The sequence below is a fragment of the Protopterus annectens genome, chromosome 16.part0, assembly GCF_019279795.1.
Source record: "Protopterus annectens isolate FY-2018-M chromosome 16.part0, PAN1.0, whole genome shotgun sequence".
NCBI classification, from domain to species: Eukaryota; Metazoa; Chordata; order Ceratodontiformes; family Protopteridae; genus Protopterus; species Protopterus annectens.
The window spans coordinates 513,170,986-513,190,640 of NC_056750.1; the positions used below are offsets into that span (position 1 = coordinate 513,170,986).

Consider the following 19,655-nt stretch of genomic DNA (forward strand, 5'->3'; position numbering starts at 1 on the left):
ACTGCTCCTTAAGCCAATCATGTCTTCTGAGCACAGCCCCAGTAACAGTAGCCCTGCAAGAGGCCTCTAATGAATCAAAACCACATTGCAAAGTATGTTTTCCAACTTGTTCAGTAGAATACATTAAATCCTGTAATTCTTTATTTTCCACACAGTCAGGAATCTACATAACTTTCTGTTTAAGCAATCCAATAACATGTTGCTGATACTTTAACATATGAAACTGGCAGTTTTAAGCCCTAATGGCCAAGGCTGCAGAAGTGTAAACCTTCTTACCCCATCTATCCAATGCCCTGGAGTCTCTATCAGAAGGGGTAGGATTTTTAGCAGTAGAAGCCTTAATGCCCTTGGGCCCCTGTGAAATAGTCTCTGAATCTGCAAGAGGATTTTTAAAAAGGAACTTGTGGGACTCAGGGACCCTATGTTATCTGTCAAGTTATCTGGGAGCAAGAGGCAGGGAATCAGGGGCCAAACTAGATTCCAAAAAAGTATCAACAATGTCTAGTAGAGGAGGAATAGCTAAAGGCCTATGCTGAGGTAGGAGAAGGAAATCCCTAAGCCTCTTTTTTGAATCAGAAAAATCCTGGCTTTCCCAGTGGAAATGCTCCCTTAGAGTATGTAAGGTTTCCCCCAAAAGAAAAACCCTCAGGAGGGTAAGCAGAGGGAATGGAGTCCTCTGCATCAGAATCTTCATAAGTAGATAGGGGCAAATCCAGATCAGAAAAAGAATCAGAAAAAACAAAATCCTGATCAGAAGATTCATAATCAACTTCTAAGGGTTGGCTAACCCTGATAAGAGAGTTAATAGATCATAAGCCATTCTTATTTGTTTTTTAGGCACAGAGGCCTGAGCATGTGGCCTGGGCGTCTGTTTTTTAGGCATGGATCGAGATTTAGGCCTAAGTAAAGAAGGAGGCGTTGGTTTAATATGCAAGTCCGTAGGCCAGAATACACCCTCAGAAGCCAGTGCCTGCACAGCGGCTCCGGACCCATCCAAAATACAGACATCCTCGGGTTCCACAGCTGAATCATCTCATGGCATACCAGACTCCGAATGGGTCTCAGTAGTGGCCTGATGAAATCAGAAGTAGTGGGTATCAGGGGCTGCAAATGCACCTCACTGAGTACCTGCGAACTGGCGACTGGCTTAGAAGCGTCGTCGGCAGTTTTGGACCTCGGCGGCCTGTCTCTGTCTTTATCTTTGCGTTTTTTTCGGAATCCTGGTAGTCGGATGGCTAACTGACATTTCTGGATAATTAAACAGAGAACCAAAATATTTAGAGGCGAAAATATACAGACTGATACTGCGCCGATTAAATAAAGCACAAAACCGACAGAAAGGTACATCCTGGTCAGGGCCTAGGCAAGGAATACAGTACGAATGAAAATCTTTGAGGTATTTGCTTTCCTCAAGTAATGCAATTACTAATGTTTACTGACATCGGTAAGGAACAAGAACAAGTTTCCCCAATGGCGTACATAGCTTTAGTTGAAGACTTCAGTTCTGAAACTCAAACGAAAATTTCAGGAGTCGGCCAACCGGCACTTAACTGCTTCTTTTTGGGAACCGCATGGCAAGAAAGATGGATGTAATGGCGTCGGCTGCATGTTTTACACCCCTGACGACCTGACATCATGGAAGATGGGACAGCAACCGACGCAGGACCCAAGACTTTGTTAATCAGGCTGACTGAGGGCTACCTGCAAGCAGATAACCCAAATGTAATGACTGCAACAGTGAAAAACTAACATCATCCTCTTCTGCTTTGGTGCCAAACAGATTGTCCTTGTTCAAAGAAGCGTCTATTAACTTGGATTTGACAAGATCTGGTAAGGTCTGCTCCTTAAGCCAAGCATGCCCTCTCAGTACAGAACTGGTGACTGCTGCCCTGCAAGATGCTTCTAGGTTGTCAAAGCCACACTGCAATGTATGCTTGCTGACTTGGCTTGCAGAATGCGCAAGCTCTTGCAGTTCTTTATTTTCTGCACAGTCTGTAAAGGTAGCTATTTTTTGCTTAACAAGTTCCATAATGTTGTTGGTACTTCAGCATGTGAAACTGACAATTCAAAGCCCTAATGGCAAGAGTTGCAGAGGTATATACTTTCTTACCCCATCTGTCCAATGCTCTGGAATCCCTGTCCGAAGGGGTGGGATTCTTAGCTGTAGTTGCCTTGATATCTTTAGGCCCCTGGGAAATGATATCTGGGTCAGCAGTAGGATTTTTGAAAAGAAAATTGAGAGAGTCAGGTACTCTCTGTAGTACCTATCTGGTTTCCTAGGGGCAGGGGGTAAAGTATCAGGAGTAAGACTGGATTCCATAAAGACATCAACAACTTCCAGGACTGGTAGTATTGCTAAAGGCCTGTGTTTTGGCAAGTCTACAAATTCTCCGAGTCTCTTTTTGGACTGAGGATAGTCTTGGCATTCCCAGTGGAAATGCTCTCCAAGCATGTAAGGTTTCACCAAAAGAAAAATCCTCTGGAGTAGAGGCAGAGGGAATGGATTCCTCTGCATCAGAATCCTCCTAAGCAGATAAGGGCATGTCTTCATAATCAGAAACCTCAGAGTTGTCAGACTCTTGGTCTGTTGAAGCTGCTGTGGACTTGTCCCTTTTTCTCTTGGCAGGGGAAGGTTGACTTCCCCTAATCAGCATAATAAGGTCTTCTGCCATTCTAAGCATTTTACTTGGTGGCAAGGGAGCAGGTGCATGCACTTTGGTCATTGGTTTTCTAGGCGTAGCGTGTACTCTTGGCCTTACAAACTCGGCAGTTTTAGACAGAACTGAAGTAGTTGGTTTGTGTCAAACATCGGTAGTATGAAGAACTTCCTCAGAAGCCGGTGCATGCTCGGTGGCTCTGGACCCATCCAAGGTAGAGACTTCCACCGGTTCCATAATTGAAGAAGAGTCTCGCGGCATACCGGACTCCAAACGGGTCTCGGTAACTAGCTTAACGGAGGTGTCATCGGCAGCTATGAACCTGTGCAGACTCTCTGTCTTTATCCTTATGTTTTTTTGGAATATCGGTAGTCAGATGGCTTACCCAACCCATTTTGGAATACGGAGATAGAGAACAAAAGCATTTAGTGACAATAAGGGCCTGACGACGAATGGTTCGGGCGTTGAACAAGGCACAAAACTGACAGCGAGGTATGTCGTGGTCTGGGCCTAAACAGGTGACGCAGTAAGAATGAAAATCTCTGTGTGGTATTTGGTTTCCACAGGAAAGACAATTAACTTTCTGACCGGTTAGAGCAAGAATAAAGGATCCCCAATTGGGTACTCAGCTTTAGACAGGGGCGGCTCGTGGCATCGGGCTGCCGGACTGCAGCCCCCTCAAAATAAAAAATAGAAAGAAAAATAAAAAAAATGTATTTTTTGAAATTCGCGGACTTCGCGCATGCGCAGTAGTCCCGACTACTGTCGGTCTATGCGCATGCTCAAGGCAGTCCGGCAGTCCCCATAGGGGGACACAAGGAGACGTCTGTGCACTTTTAAAGTGCACAGACTCGCCAGGATTATGGGTCGCGTCCGGACTGCAAGAGCAGCAGCAGGACTCGGGAAGGAGCATTAGGATCTCGTCGGGCTTTCCTTGGGATCTCGCGGGTCTTGCAGTATTGCACGGGAAGGATGTACGTTAGCTGGATATATTCAGGTAAGTGTATGGTGCTTTTTACCTTTAATTTACAATGTTTATTTGTGTGTGTATGGTGCTTTTTACCTTTATTTGTGTGTATGGTGCTTTTTACCTTTATTTGTGTGTATGGTGCTTATGCTTTTACTGGAGTTTGTGTATGGTGCTTATGCTTCACTGGAGTTTGTGTATGGTGCTTATGCTTCACTGGAGTTTGTGTATGGTGCTTATGCTTCACTGGAGTTTGTGTATGGTGCTTATGCTTCACTGGAGTTTGTGTATGGTGCTTATGCTTCACTGGAGTTTGTGTATGGTGCTTATGCTTCACTGGAGTTTGTGTATGGTGCTTATGCTTTACTGGAGTTTGTGTATGGTGCTTATGCTTTACTGGAGTGAGTTAGTTTGTGTATGGTGCTTATGCTTTACTGGAGTGAGTTAGTGTATGGTGCTTATGCTTTACTTGAGTGAGTTAGTGTATGGTGCTTATGCTTTACTTGTGTGTGTGTGTGTGTGTGTGTGTGTGTGTGTGTGTGTGTGTGTGTGTGTGTGTGTGTGTGAAAATGCCCCAGGTGCTTATGGTGGTGTGGTAGGGAATACCTCAGGCTTGAACCCTGTACCCTGTATGCAGGTGTTAAAGACTTGAGTTCCCTACCCACCACCATTTGTAAAAAAATTTCAGATTTTTGCCTCATATTCGATCTGATCTGTTCCTCATAATATCTGTGGTTTGCAAATGTTGCAATGCTTGATATTTGATGGTGTAGTAGTAGCATTGTTGCCTCACAGCTGCAGGTTCTTGGGTTTGATTCTTGGCTGGGGTTCCTTCTTTGTGGGGTCTGTATCTTCTCCCTGTGTTTGTGTGGGTTTGCTTTTGTGTCCTCCCATGTTACAAAGACATGTCTGCATTATTTCTTCCTGGGCCTCTGCTGAAAATTGTTTATTTGTTCCAAGTCAGACTGTCCTGATTAAAAAATGTTAAATAAAATTGACAGGCATTTGAATTTCAGACTTAAGGGTTTCTGAATGTTTAATTCCTTGCATATTTGATGGTGCAGTGGTAGTATTGTTGCCTCACAGCTATAGGTTTTCTGGTTTGATTCTTGGTTGGGGTGACTTCTGTGTAGAGTCTGCATCTCCTCCATGTGTTTGTGTGGATTTGCTCTGGTGCCCTGCCATTTTACAAAGACGTGTCTGCAGTTTTAATCCCTGCTGAAAATTGGTTTTGTTCTGTCCGCAGTAAAATTGACAGGCATTTGAATTTCAGACTTCAGGTTTCTGAATGTTTAATTCCTTGCATAATTGATGGTGCAGTGATAGTATTGTTGCCTCACAGCTATAGGTTTTCTGGTTTGATTCTTGGTTGGGGTGGCTTCTGTCTGCATCTCCTCCCTGTATGTGTGTGGATTTGCTCTGGTGCCCTGCCATTTTACAAAGACGTGTCTGCAGTATTAATCCCTGCGTCTCTGCTGAAAATTGTTTTTGTTCTGTCCGCAGTAAAATTGACAGGCATTTGAATTTCAGACTTCAGGTTTCTGAATGTTTAATTTCTTGCATAATTGATGGTGCAGTGGTAGTATTGTTGCCTCACAGCTATAGGTTTTCTGGCTTGATTCTTGGTTGGGGTGGCTTCTGTGTGGAGTCTGCATCTCCTCCCTGTGTTTGTGTGGATTTGCTCTGGTGCCCTGCCATTTTACAAAGACGTGTCTGCAGTTTTAATCCCTGCGTCTCTGCTGAAAATTGTTTTTGTTCTGTCCGCAGTAAAATTGACCGGCATTTGAATTTCCAACTTCATGTTCTTCAGAATACATAGTAGCACAACCTTTTTTTTTTTTTTAGCAATTTTCGAAGTTTATAAGATGAATATTTTAAATTTGTCCCTATTTTTGGGACTGTATTCCCCCATTATTGGCTTCGTCCAGGTTTTTGTGCTAAGGTTGACAGCTATGGCAAGAACTGAATTCACTGAATATGTTTGAGGGCTGTATTCCCTCATTACTGGGTTTGTCCAGGTGTTTTGTACTAAGAGGTTGACAGCTATGGTGAGAACTGAATTCACTAAATGATAGCCATTTAAGTTTCAGTCTTCCTCTCTTTTACAAAGCAGCTGATGTGGCGAGTGGTATGTTACTCTGACTGTTTTTGCTCAGGGACCTTGGCAGTAAAATATATGGTGGCAACACAACATTTTATTCTAGCAACTTTCCAAGATTATACAAGCAATGTTTAATGTGTCCCTGTTTTTGGGCTTTTGACCCCAATACATTTTGGCTTTTTCCAGTTTTCTTGAGCTGCGAAGTTGAGATGCAGTTGAGTATTGAGTAGATTTTACAAGGAACTGAGAGCTGCAGGGGAATAGAAGTTTAGTGCTTTGCCAAGTTAATACTATAGCACAACAGGCAGTGTACTTGCTTTTGATGCAGAAGGTTGTGGGTTCTACTCCCACAAGGGGTAGATGCTGCCGTACTGAGAATGTTCTCCTTGGTGAAGATACTAACTATGAGTTCGTTATCAGTTTGCCATCCATTTCCTCTTGCAATATTATTACTAGCGTATCATTTTTTTAATGTAATATAGGCAATTTATTCCTGAGGGGCAACAGACACTTAATTTTTCGATGAAACCATGAAATATAAAGGTGATTGCTAGCAGCAACCGCTTCATTAGTTACAGATTTCTTTAATGTGGAATTATTTAGATGACTGACTTCAGAGATTGTGCATATTTACTGATAATGGACTGTAGAATTGTGCATATTTACTGATAAAGGTGGACTGTAGAATTGTGCATATTTACTGATAATGGTGGACTATGGAATTGTGCATATTTACTAATAATGGTGGACTGTAGAATTGTGTATATTTACTAATAATGGTGGACTGTGGAAGTCTGAGTAGACTTTTTTATGATAAATGTTCTCAACTGGGCAGTTTTGCCATTATGGGTGCATATGGTTTGTTTCATTGCTTACTGGAAAAAATGCTCAAAACAAATTTAAAACACCCTGTAACAAGTGTACTGTATTGTACAAGGAATATAATTTTAGTACAATGAGGAAGGTGTATCAAAGAGCACATGTACGTTTCATATGCAAGGAGCCTATGATTCGAAAACAGCCCAAAATTAATCTTTATCTGCCACTGGCAAAATGTATTTTCTTTGAATGTGGGTTTCAATGCTGTTTCAATGAATGTGAGTTTCAAGGGCAGAGAAGTTTTAATGCTAAGGTTTCATTGTGAGACTGCATTGCTTTGTTTAACAGATGACTTAGTGTTTGTGCTGTAAAATACAAAATAAAACTTTCAAATGAAGTCCAACTCATCATAGAAGTAAAGCAGTATGCACATTAGTGTTTATGGTAAATGGAGTGAAATAGCCAAGTATAATGGTTCATTGGAATGGCTGCAGAGGCTCCATTCAACCATTATTTTGTCAAGGGGGGAAGGGCAGCAAACTCAGACAGGCCCAGCTGAACTATACCTCCCAACTGTCCAGATTTTCAAAGAATGAATAGATTTTTGCTTCTTATTTTTGGTTTGTTGTTCATAAAATTTGTAGTTTTAATTCCTAAATGATTTGCCAGAAGTCACTCTTAAGTTTCAGACTTCATAACCTTCAGAAAAATGCATGTTAAAGTAACAGCTGTTCCATCAACTGTCTCAATTTATACAAGAGCAATTTTTAGTACTGTTTATATGTGCCCCCAATATATTTGGCCTTGTTCAGATTTACTGCATTAACAGGCTGAGAGGTACATGCAAATAAATTGCTTTATAGAATTAGGCATAGCCAACCTCTCAACTGTCCCCAATTTTTGGCTCAAAATGTTGCTCTTCCCCCTTATAATCCCTCCACAAAATAGCAATTTTGGAAGAAAACATGGAGGGTTTACAATTAAGAAATAACTGTAATAATCAAAGTTATAGATTACTTGAAATGCATGTAGATTCTTTTATATTTTGTCAGCTGCTCAAGGTAGCAGTACTAATATTGAAGTGTCCCTTCTTTGACAGGTAGCAGCTGTATTGTGTGTCTATTTTATATTTTTGCATCACGTTTTGTCCATTTTTCATAAAATTGTGTTTTTTGGCAAATTAGTGACATCACTAAAGACTGAAGTTAGAAAATGACAGACATTTGAGTTTCAGATTTTATACCCTTCAGAAAATTCATACTAATGCAAGACCTATTCTATTATCTTTCTAAGTTTATTAGAGCAATATTTAAAAATTGTCCTTATTGTTGGGCCTTTGTCCCACTTCTGTGTATGGCTTTGTCCAGATTTCTTGCTCTTGAGGTTGAGAGGTATGACAAATGTGTCAGGGCCATCACAGTCAGCCAGAGAGATTTCAAATTGTGACATGCTTGTTGCACCCCACTCCCCATGTAGTGACTCTGGATGTGTCCAAGCAAGGCAAGGAGTAGTTGTATCTACCTTGGATGGGGAGGACACACTGCATAAGTACTACAGTGGCTTTTCATCTGTCCTTGATTTTGCAGAATGGTCTGGTTTCTGTCATATTTTTGTACTGTTGATTTATGCTTATTACTCAAAGTGCCTGTTGCTCTGTGTTTTTAAGTAGCAATGCTTTAATGACCATAAGGTAAGCTTGTCTGAGATCGTAAGATGCAAGTAAGCTTTAATAAGCATACTGTTAAAGAATTGCCAACATTGAAAGCCTTTCTGTTGTTGCCATGCAGAGAATACTTGACTAGATAATGTATAAGCCTCGGGTATTAAAGGACAGGATTCCATTATTTTAAAAGCTCATTACACTTGTTGGAGACTTCCAGTCATCTCTACAGACTTTACCCGTAAACTAAACAGAATGCCAATCATGTGTGGTCCATAACCTGTACAGTAATCCTTTAAGCAATGTATCTTGAGCTTGTTTCTTGTTTGCTTTTCATTTTTTACTTTTATCATGTTTTCCCCATGAAACAAGTTGTCAGGCAGCAGGTCTTTTTTGGATAAGAAACATTTTTACAAGTGGGGGCATCACATAGATTTCTACTTTCAGCATGTTACTTGGTACTTTAATAAAGCTGAATATATTATAATTAGGACTGCAGTGCAAGGAGAAGTGGTTTGAGTGGAGTGCTTCTGGTTTTTCTTATACTTTATTCTGACTGGCATTCCAGTAATGTATTTAAAAAGTAATTTATTTTTTCATGCCTCACAACCTTTTGTTTCCATCTAGATATTAAGTAAGCTGTCATTCAGCCAATGCATTGAAATATTTTTATTCTTCTACACTTATTTTTGTCTTGATTGGACTTTCATAATGATGGTTTGCCACCCAGGGCAGCGTATTTAATTAAAGTTAGTTTTTTGTGGTTTTGTGCATAGCTCCTCCCCTTTCTGGTTGACCACACCCCCTCCCCTTGACCCCACCCATTCAGCTGTCTCCTGCAGCCCCCCCTGTGATTTGAAGTCACCAGCTACCACTGGCTTTAGAAGACTTCAGGATGATTCACTTCGTAAATGAAAACTCTGGTATCGGCCAACTGACACTTGCGAAATGCTTCAGCTTTGGGTTCCTCAGCTAGAAAGACTTATGTAATGGCATCAGCTGCCTGTTTTTATACCCCTGATGACTGACGTCAGTCCTTGAGTGACAGCATCCGACGCAGAAATACTAAGTCTCTGGTATTCGAGCCGACTGAGGCCTACTTGCAGGCAGATAACCCAAGTGTGATGACTGCAAAAATGAAACACGAAAAACATCATCTTTTCCTGTCTGCCAGAATCAGGCAATCGTCTAAGTAGGGGTAAATTTGAATATTTCTTTGTCTGCAAAAAGCAATGGCTGGAGAGGGGCATTTTGTGAAAACTCTAGGAAGCAGTGGATAAGCCAAAGGGAAGCACAGAGAACTGAAAGTGCATAGATCCTGCCCTGAAACGTAGACATTTCCTGCAAGATTCCCTGACTGGGATGTGTAGGTAGGCCTCTTTTAGGTCTAGGGTGGCTAACCAAGCATCCTTGGAAAGCACAGGAAGAAGCTGCTGGAGGAAGAGCATTCTGAATTTTGCTATCACCAGAAAGGTGTTTAGATTGGATAGATTGAGGATTGGGCGCCACGTGCCCTCTTTTCTGGGTACCAGGAAAAGTCTGGAATAAAAACCTTGGCCTATATGTTCTGCAGGAACATGCTGTATTGCCCTCATGGAGAGCAGGGAATGGACTTGCTTTTTGGCCTCTGCCCACTGATTTGGAAGAAGATCTGGGAACCCTTTTGAGGTTGGCAGAGTGTGGAAATAAAATCTGTATCCCTGGGACACTATGTTGAGGACCCATCAGTCGTTGGTAATAGAAGCCCAGTTGTTTGCATGAAAGGAGACTTTTCCTCCTAAGGGCACAAGCAGGTGGGCAGAGGTAAGCGGTGGAGGTGTAAAGTCATTGTGAGCTCTTACCACAAGAGGGTGGCTTAGCACTCCCTGTTTTTGAAGAGAAGGAATTCCATTGCATAGATCTCTGATTTCCCTGAGACTGCTGTCTGGGGGTCTGCTTTCCCTAGGTCTTGGCTGAGCTGGCCTGAAGGGGGCCAGAAAGGACCAGTGCTTGGCGGGGCAATGCCTACTGAACCTCGAAGGCTGGACCTGTAAAAAGTTTTTAACTGCCTGCATAGATTTAGCTTTTTCTTGCATCTTTTTTAAGACTTCTTCTGCCTTGGTGCCAAACAAATTGCCTTTGTTCACTGGTGCGTCCAATAATTTTCATTTGACATTGTCTGGCAAGGTCTGTTCCTTATGCCAAGCATGCCTTCTAAGGGCAGAACCAGTGACTGCTGCCCTGCAAGAAGCTTCTAAGGCATCAAAGCCGCATTGCAAGGTGTGCTTAGTAACTTGGCTTGCAGAATGCATAAGCTCTTGTAATTCTTTATTTTCTGCACAAGCAGGAAAGGAAGATTTTTTTTGTTTGAGGAGTTCCTGGATATGCTGCTGATATTTCAGTATGCGGAACTGACAATTTAGTGCTCTAATAGCAAGAGTTGCAGAGGTGTATACTTTTTTACCCCCATCTGTCTAAAGCTTGGGAATCCCTGTCTGAGGGAGTGGGATTCTTAGCTGAGGTTGCTTTAATTCCTTTAGGTCCTTGGGAGATGACCTCTGGGTCAGCAGCAGGATTTTTGAAAAATAATTTGTCAGAGTCAGGGACTCTGGAGTACCTGTCATGTTTCCTGGGAGCAGGAGGAAGGGTGTCAGGAGTCAAACTGGATTCCATAAAAACATCATCCACAACATCCAGGACAGGAAGAATGGCTAAAGGTCTGTGCTGTGGTAAATCTTAAGAAAATTCCCGGAGTCTCTACTTTGACTGAGGATGGTCCTGACATTATCACTGGAAATGCTCCCTTAAAGTATGTAGGGTTTCACCAAATGAAAAATCCTCGGAGGAGAAGCAGAAGGAATGGATTCTTCTGCATCAGAATCCTCATAAGCAGAGAGGGGTTGCATGTCTTTATATTCAGAAACTTCAGAGTCATCGGACTCCTGTTCAGATAAAACTACTGGGAAAAAGTCTCTCCTTCTTTTGGAAGGGGTAGCCTGGCTTCCCCTAATAAGCATAATAAGGTATTCCACCATTTTAAGCATTTGAGATTAAGGCATGGAAGCAGGTGCCTGAGCTTGGGTCGTTGTTTTTTTAGGCTTAGTTTGTATCATGGGCCTTAGAAACTCGGTAGTTTTAGAAAAAACTGAAGACGCAAAAGAAGCCGTCTGTTTGTGTTGAGTATCGGTAGTGCGAAGAACTTCCCCGGAAGCCGGTGACTGCTTAGCGGCTCCGGACCCATCTAAGGTAGAGACATCTGCAGGATCCTTAGCTGAAGAGCCTTGCGGCATATTGGACTCCGAATGGGTCTCTGTAGTGGCCTGCGAATCCACAGAAGCAGGCATCCGGGGCTGCGAAAGCGCCTCACTGTGGACTGGAGAACTGACTACTGGCTTAACGGAAGAGTCGTCAGCAGTTTTGGACCGTGCAGTCGGTCTTTATCCTTACTTTTTTCAGAAGATCAGTAGTCGGATGGCTTACCAAAGCCATATCGGAACAAGAGGACTGAGAGCGAAAATATTTAGCTACAAAAAGGGCCCGACAACGTATAGTTTTAGCGTTGAACAAAGAACAAAAGTGACAGCGAGGGACATCGTTGTCTGGGCCTAAACAGATGACGCAGTAAGAATGGAAGTCTGTGTGGTATTTGCTTTCCAGAGGAGAGACAATTGTTGACTTTTTCTAACATCAGTTAGAGCAAGAAAAAAGGATCCCCAATGGGGTACTTAGCTTTAGAAGACTTCAACTTCAAATTGCAAACGAAAACTCAGATAGTGTCTGACCGGCACTCATGCAAACTGCTTCTGCTTCGGGCTCCTTGGCAAGAAAGACTGATGTAATGGCGTCGGCTGCCTAATTTTACACCACTGACGACCTGATGTCAGTCCTGGAGCAACAGCAACCGACAGAGAAATACTAAGCTTCTGGTATTCGGGCCGACTGAGGGCTACCACTGGCAGGATAACCCAAATTTGATGACTGCAACAGCGAAACGCAAAGAACAGTTTTCTCCTGCACTTGGTGTTTAGGTCTTTGGTGTGTCCTAAACAGAAGTAGTCATCACCACAGTTAAGAGGTTGGTGTGCACAGCTTTCAGAATCATACATCAGTTTACAGGTCTTTTGCTTTGCCTGTTAACACAGTACTCGTGAATATATAATTAAGTTTCTTTTCCAATACTTCTTAACTGATTTGACAAATATTTAAATGCAATATCAAAATAATCATATTATAGCAAGAGTCAAATCAAAATAAAATTAACTCAATATTATCTTAATTACAAAGACAGTGCAAAGATAGGATAAGACAACTTAATATAACTATACGGAGACAGTTTAGTGAGTTAAAAAGTTCAGAAATACGCAAGGAAAAACAAATAATGGATATCAATATCTCAAAGCTTATACTGGAGAGATCTGAAATTGGCCACTGCCATCTGTTTTACAATTCCATAGACTGATATATCAAGAAGCAACTGTGGGCAAATCACTAGTACAATCCACCTTAGCAAAATAATTTGGTTAATTACAAATGGGGACAAAGCAGAAGGGTGACTTACCATTTGTACTCATGATGCAAAAAGGTGATGAACTCACCAATTTTCAAACAGATGAGAGGAGAGTTGAAAAGTTGCAGAAAGGGAATTTAAAGAGAGTTCAAAGATACAGCAACATTCCTGGTCGAAAGAAAAGATAAATAAGTTTACTTGCATAAAAAAGACATTTTATTTTATTTATAAACTCTGCAAACCTTGACAAGCAAGTTAAACAGATAACTACGAGTTCGGAAATTTGTAACTACCAGCAAACTTTCATGAATATAACGGAATAATTTAACCAAAAATGTAGAGCCATGTTACACTCCACTCTGATGAAATAAACAGAAACAATATGCAAGACTTCTGAGCAAGTCTGCAGTAGGGTAATAATATATTATCTACTGAACTATCCTTCTACAAAAGTTAAATTGTGTGTGCAAACTCACCATAACAGTAGATACTCAAATACTAGGATTATTGCTGTAGTACGATTTCTTGTTCTTGGGAAATTACAACACACTATTGTCCATCATGCCTCTTCAACTTGTGTTTTAACAGGCATTTCCAAAGAAAAGCTGAGTTTATTCACAAGACTAAGATACTGGCCACCCCCAGGGTATAATGGAGAAGCAACTCACACCACTTTCAGTTTTTTTTTCTTTGTAATCACTCTAATTGTTTTTTTAGGCTTTACCGACTGAGAAGCACACAAAACCCAAGGTACACTTGCTAATCTTTTGCCTTTACAGACATTTTTGGTCTGCAAACCCCTTGGGTAAAGGGGCTGGTACTTTGGGGGTAGGGTATCTCAGGCATATAAACTTTTTGCCAACCAATGCAATCTCCTTTTGTTCCACTTCGTTCTTCGTTCTCTCTCATCTATCTCTCATCTATATCTATCTATATCTATCTATATATATATATATATATATATATATATATAGATATATATATATATATATATATATATATATCTATATAGATATATATATATAGATATATATATATATATAGATATATATATATATATATATATATATATACACACACATACATATATATATATATATATATATATATATATATATATATATATATATATATATATATATATAATATATCCATATATATATATATATATATATATATATATATATATATATATATATATATATATGTATACATATATATATATATATGTGTATATATATATATATATATATATATATATATATATATATATATATGTATATATATATATATGTATATATATATATATATATATATATGTATATATATATATATATATATATATATATATATATATGTATATATATATATATACACACACACACACACACACACACATATATATATATATATATATACACGACTTATAAGATATATATATATATATATATATACATACATATATACATACATATATATATTACACACACATATACTTCTGGCAAGTGTGATAATGCCCTCCCTTCCACCACCTCCGAAGTTCCTCAGAGCTGAGAGACTACAGAAGCTTACAGTGCAACAGACCTTTATGCTTTTTCATTGGGATATTCAAAAGAGACTACTTTGAGCTGTTCAACATGGCAGCCAGGTGGGAAAAGTTATCCAGCTTCCACTGGTCAAATCCCAAAAAGCCATCCCTAATGTATTTCTTTTAACAGTTGTAAAGGCAACACAAGAGGACACATCACAGGTTAAAAAAAAATAAATAAATAAAACTAAGTAGAAATCTTTGCGAGGAATCTGATGCCCCCAAACACACTATTTTCTTTTCAGGGAAAGACGCAGCATGGCAAGGGCCAAAGCATATGAGCACCAGCAAGCTCCTAGAATATTTACACAATTTTAATGTTTCCAAACAAGAAAAAAAAAAAAAAAAAACAGGATTTCCCCCAATGAGTTATTTATTTAGCGGCTCCAGACACAACCGATACAGAGACAGCCGTTAGATGATGCAGACATCTGCGGCACACAGGACTCCTAGAGAGTCTCAGTAGAAGCCTGCGAAGTAATCAAGTCGGGCATCAGGAGCTGCGAAAGCGCCTCACTGAATTCCCAAATGATGACCCATTTAGTGGTGGTCTCGTTGGAAGGCTTGGCCTTATGCAGTCTATCGCTATCCTTATTCTTTACATTTTTTCAGATCATCTGCGGTTTGCTGACTGACGGACGTCATATCGGTAACCTGAGATGGAAGACGAAATAACTGGCTACAAACAGAGCTCTACGATGAATAGTTCTAGCGTTAAAAGAGGGCACAGGACAGCGGGTACATCATGATCTTGGCCTAAGCAAGTGACGGAGTAAGAATGGAAGTGTGTGTGGCATTTGCTTGCCACAGGCGAGACAGTTATGGACTTTTTCGGACATCGGTTAGTGCAAGAAAAAGAATCCTAACGGGGTACTTGGCTTTAGATGTTTTCAGCTGAAGTTCGTAACCTGGAAACAGCCGACTGGCACTGATGCGAATTGCTTCTGCTACGGGCTCCAAGGAAGAAAGACTGAGGTAATGGCATCACCTGCTCTCCTTAATAGCTCGAATGACCTGACGTCACCCAGCAAGCAACAACAGCTGATGCACAAAAACCTTGACTCTGGTATTTGGACCGACTGAGGGTTACCACAGCATGGATAACCCAATGGTTAGGACTGCAGCAGTGAAACACGAAGAACATCTTTAATGTTTCCAAAACAAGAAAAATGGAATAAAATAGGATTTCCCCCAATGAGTTATTTATCTAACCAGCAAGTTTTGAGTTTATAAAGGAAATGAAGTACACAGGACATCAAAAACAGAGCAGCTTCCCAAAACTTGTTTGTGGGAAGGCAGACTGTGGCACTGGTCGACTCCTCTTTAAATCAGGAGCAATACAACAATCACGGGAAGGAAAAGTCAGCCTGGCTGGGAAGGGCATCAAGAACTGAAAGTCTCGCCAAATGTCAGCCCTTGCCTACAGCTGGAACCCAAATGCTACTGATGCAACAATGATCCACATGAAAAACACCACTGCTATAATTAATTTACTTACAGTATTGTACTACATTCACTGTAAGGATCACTGCTGCAGTATGAGTACTTACCCATGGAAAAATACTGACGTAGTTAGGTGTCCCCATGGGGTGCTGGCTGTCAGAATATACCCAGCAAAACTGTAGAAGAAAATTCTGGCCTGCCAGTGAGATGAAAATCAAGTTTACAAAAGAAAAGTGTGCAAAAAAAATCCAAGTTGCTGCCTTCCAAATACCAAGTGCTAGTACATTTCTGAGCAAAATCTTACCTGTCCAATAGGTTTTTCATGGACAGAACTGCAAATAATAAACTTTTAAATGAAATTTCAAAGTCCTTGGGTAGGAACAACATCTAGCAAGACACACTAGCGGGACAGAAAGAAAAACAAAAAATATTTTTTTTTATGGTGTGTCTGGCAAGGTTCTCCACTCAAAACTAGGAAATGCAGAGACACCATAACACATGTACAGCACATCAAATACAGAGCACACTCATTCAAAAATGCCAGCATCACTATGACTGTAAAAGGACAATATTCCAGTTTTATTACAAGCAGCAACAAACCCAAAAAGAACAAATCAGTTAGGCCAGTTTCAATGGCCAAAGCAAATAAATGCTTGATGTATATAGATAGTAAATAAAAATATGGCTTTCAAAATGTTTGCATTTATGTTTGCACAAAGCATTATGTTTTTTCAAATCTACATGAAGTCCTACAGCCACCGTAAAACTGACCAATAAGTACATGCTTACTTACATACAAACTGGCATTTTGCTCACCTGCTCATCCAATTTCAAAATATCCTAATACCTATAAATAATATTTTGAAATATAACAGTGTTGTTGCCATAGGTAAAGGTATGGAGAGTGCAAGAAACAGGCACAGATGGAGTAGTCAAAGGATTGCAAATCATTAAGTCATTCTTCTTTTTGCCATCATGCAATGAATACCAAAGAATTCACTTCAGTGTACACTTCATGAGGATTTTGAATAAATTATTTTATTACTTGTGACAATGGGTATTGTTTAACTGGCAGTTTGCATGTGCAAGGCAATTTATGTTGGTAAAATTACCAGGTTATTTAAATATCAAATGTCAGAACATCTGAGTGAAATCCATGTGTTTCCTGGTTTTGAGTGAAGAAATGATTTATTCTGGAACACAACACTCTGGTCACTGTAGGAATGCTGGCTAGTTCTGTTTGTTGTGAAATAAGGAATTATCAGCATTTGTGGGGAATTTCTCTAAGTAGAAGGATAATGTGGACATTTTCATCAAGGGATGAAGGTTTTTCAATAAAAGTGCTGCTACTACTGATTTTAAATATATTAATACATATTTCAAACACCCGCGGTGGTGGTGCTGCGGTAGCGTTGTCGCCTCACAGTAAGACGCTGTCCGGTTCAATTCTCAGCTAGAGCGTCTTCTGCGTGGTGACATGCGTGAATGGGTGTATCTTCGTTGAAGGTTGTGCATCAGGGCTGGTAACTCGGCACTTAAAAATCAACTACCAATCATTAGCGGACCGGAGTTCTGCTGTGGCGACCCCTAACCGGGAAAAGCCGAAAGACGCAACATATTTCAAACATTTGTCAGAGGTATACAAGACCTCCAAAGCTAAAATTTGGCATCAGCGACTGGTCAGAGTTTATGCTCAAATAAAAATTGCACCTAGGGGGTTGTGTGTTCTACTGCAACTGAAAGCACACAATTTTTTTTTAAACTTGGGGGGGGGGGGGGGGGTTGGAGCCTAGATGGCTAACTAGCAGCAGCAATTTTTATGAGCTCCACAATCTAGTACTAGAATACAGGAAAACAATTTTTTTCATCAAAAGTAGAAAATTCTTAAGGAACCTTTTTGTCTCGCAGTAAGAGGTTCTCCTGTTCGATTCACGGCTGGAGCGCCTTCTGTGTGGAGTCTGCATGTCCTCCCCATGGTCGAGTGGCCTCCGAAAGACATGCGTGAATGGGCGTGACTTCGCTGAAGGTTGGGCGTCGGGCTGGCAACTTTGCACCATAAAAATCTACTGCCAATCATTAGCGGATCGGAGTTCTGCTGTGGCGACCGCTAACCGGGAAAAGCCAAAACGACAAAAACAAAAAAAAGGAACCTTAATTCTACAAAAATATCAACTTTAGTATATTTTCATTGAAAAGTTCCTGTCAAAACAGTCTGGAGATTACTTCTTCTGTGTGAAGATGAGCAACTCAGTCTTCCCACTCTGAAAATTCATTGAAAAAGGAAATTCAGTTGATGTCTGCCACTCTACTTGAACTATATCTTAAAATGGACAGATTTATTGACAATCTAGAAAACCTAAAAAACAATTGTCAAAAACAAACTGATGTCCTTAAAGAATTATTACAGCAGCAACAATCTAAAATTTTAGATATGGAAGCATCACTAAGATGGGAGACTTGAAGAAGAGTCTCACTGTGAATTTCTTCTTCAACAGAATAAATGGCTAATCAATAAAACAGATGACCTGGAAAGCAGGGAAAGGAGAACAAACAAGAATAAGGTTGAAGGTGAAGAGATCATTTTATTTCTAAACTCCTGGCTTCCAGAAATATTAGATCTAAAGGAAGGCCTGTCAAATAGTATAGAAAGAGCACATAAAGCCAGAGGAAAACCTATCCCTTCTTCCACCAACATGCCTCCAAGATCCCTTGTTGTGAAATTTCTATCTTATTTAGATAAAGAACAACTTCTTAAATCTGCCTGGAGAAAAAGTCCCTTGACATATAAATAAGAGCCAAATAAGATTTGACAATGATTATTCTTCAAGAGTCTTAGCATTAAGGAAGAAAGCCTGGCCACTTGTGAGATTACTAAAACAAAACAAAGTTAAAGCACAACTTGTTTTCCCTGCAAAAATTAGAATCTTTCATTCAAATGACATAAGAACCTTCAACAATACTGAAGAAGCGTCTACATTCTTCAACAATAACAACATAATTACAATTCCAGTAGACATGGACTGGTCATCTTCCACTACATTAAAAAGATCCTCTGAGAAAGACAACTGGGTTGATGTGAGAAAGAAGAAACTGAAAACTGATCTTAAAAATGCAGGCTTCACTAATTCTCTCAAAGCATCAGCTAAGATGATTTCATAACTACATCCTAAAAGTATGTACTTATTATTCTTGTTACTCCTGTCTAAGAGAGCTTCCCTCACTCACTATTTGAACCCTTTCATGGTTTAAGTGGGTCATGTGTTATTGTGATTTCTTTGAAAGTTCTTGGTAGTCTGGTTTATTGGCAACTAACTACACTGGTAGTCTGGTTTATTGGCAACTAACTACAGTTAGCTCAGGTGTTGACAATTTGAACACCTTTTCTTTTGGTACTGGTATAGTTTGTTATTTATATGTTTTAAATGACATTACTTATTCTAAAGTGCATAGTATAAAGCATTACAGTTACTGGTTTTATGTAAATCCCTGTCAATCTAGCGTCTCAACAGTCTAATATGACAGTTTAATGTCACTTCCTGCTTTGAATACAGCCTCGAGCAATAAAAATGTTGCCTCACCTTGTAGTTTGAAATATGCCTCTGCTCAGGCGTAATATAGCACCATTGGCATTCATGTATCCTGTCTCTTCCAAGTTACGTACACAGAATGTACATATGATTTTTTTTTCTTTTTATATATAGAACCCAATCCTTCTTAAATCCAGACGTGTCAGTGTCTTTGAAGTTATAGTAACTATTCTGTGAACCTAGCCAAAGGAAATAATGATAAAAGAAATACAGAAGTTCATTAACATTCACAAATCTCTGCTTCCTCACGTACATGGACTGTAACACTCAATGCATTTTGTGTGCTTCAGTCCTCTGCATGCACGATTGTAAAACGAAACTGCAGTTATTTCTGCTTCATTGGCCAT

The 19,655-nt window shown here is 40.0% G+C and overlaps 1 protein-coding gene across 1 annotated transcript in view; it reads right to left on the reverse strand.

The window, feature by feature from the left end:
* The window catches only part of ZBTB34 (zinc finger and BTB domain containing 34), a 343,310-nt gene that overhangs the window by 83,851 nt on the left and 239,804 nt on the right, over positions 1-19,655 (reverse strand). Inside the window, exon 2 of the mRNA XM_044058562.1 lies at positions 12,742-12,858. Within this exon, the coding sequence (XP_043914497.1) occupies positions 12,742-12,754 (13 nt within the window). The 5' untranslated portion in view covers positions 12,755-12,858. The remainder of the gene's footprint in view (positions 1-12,741; positions 12,859-19,655) is intronic.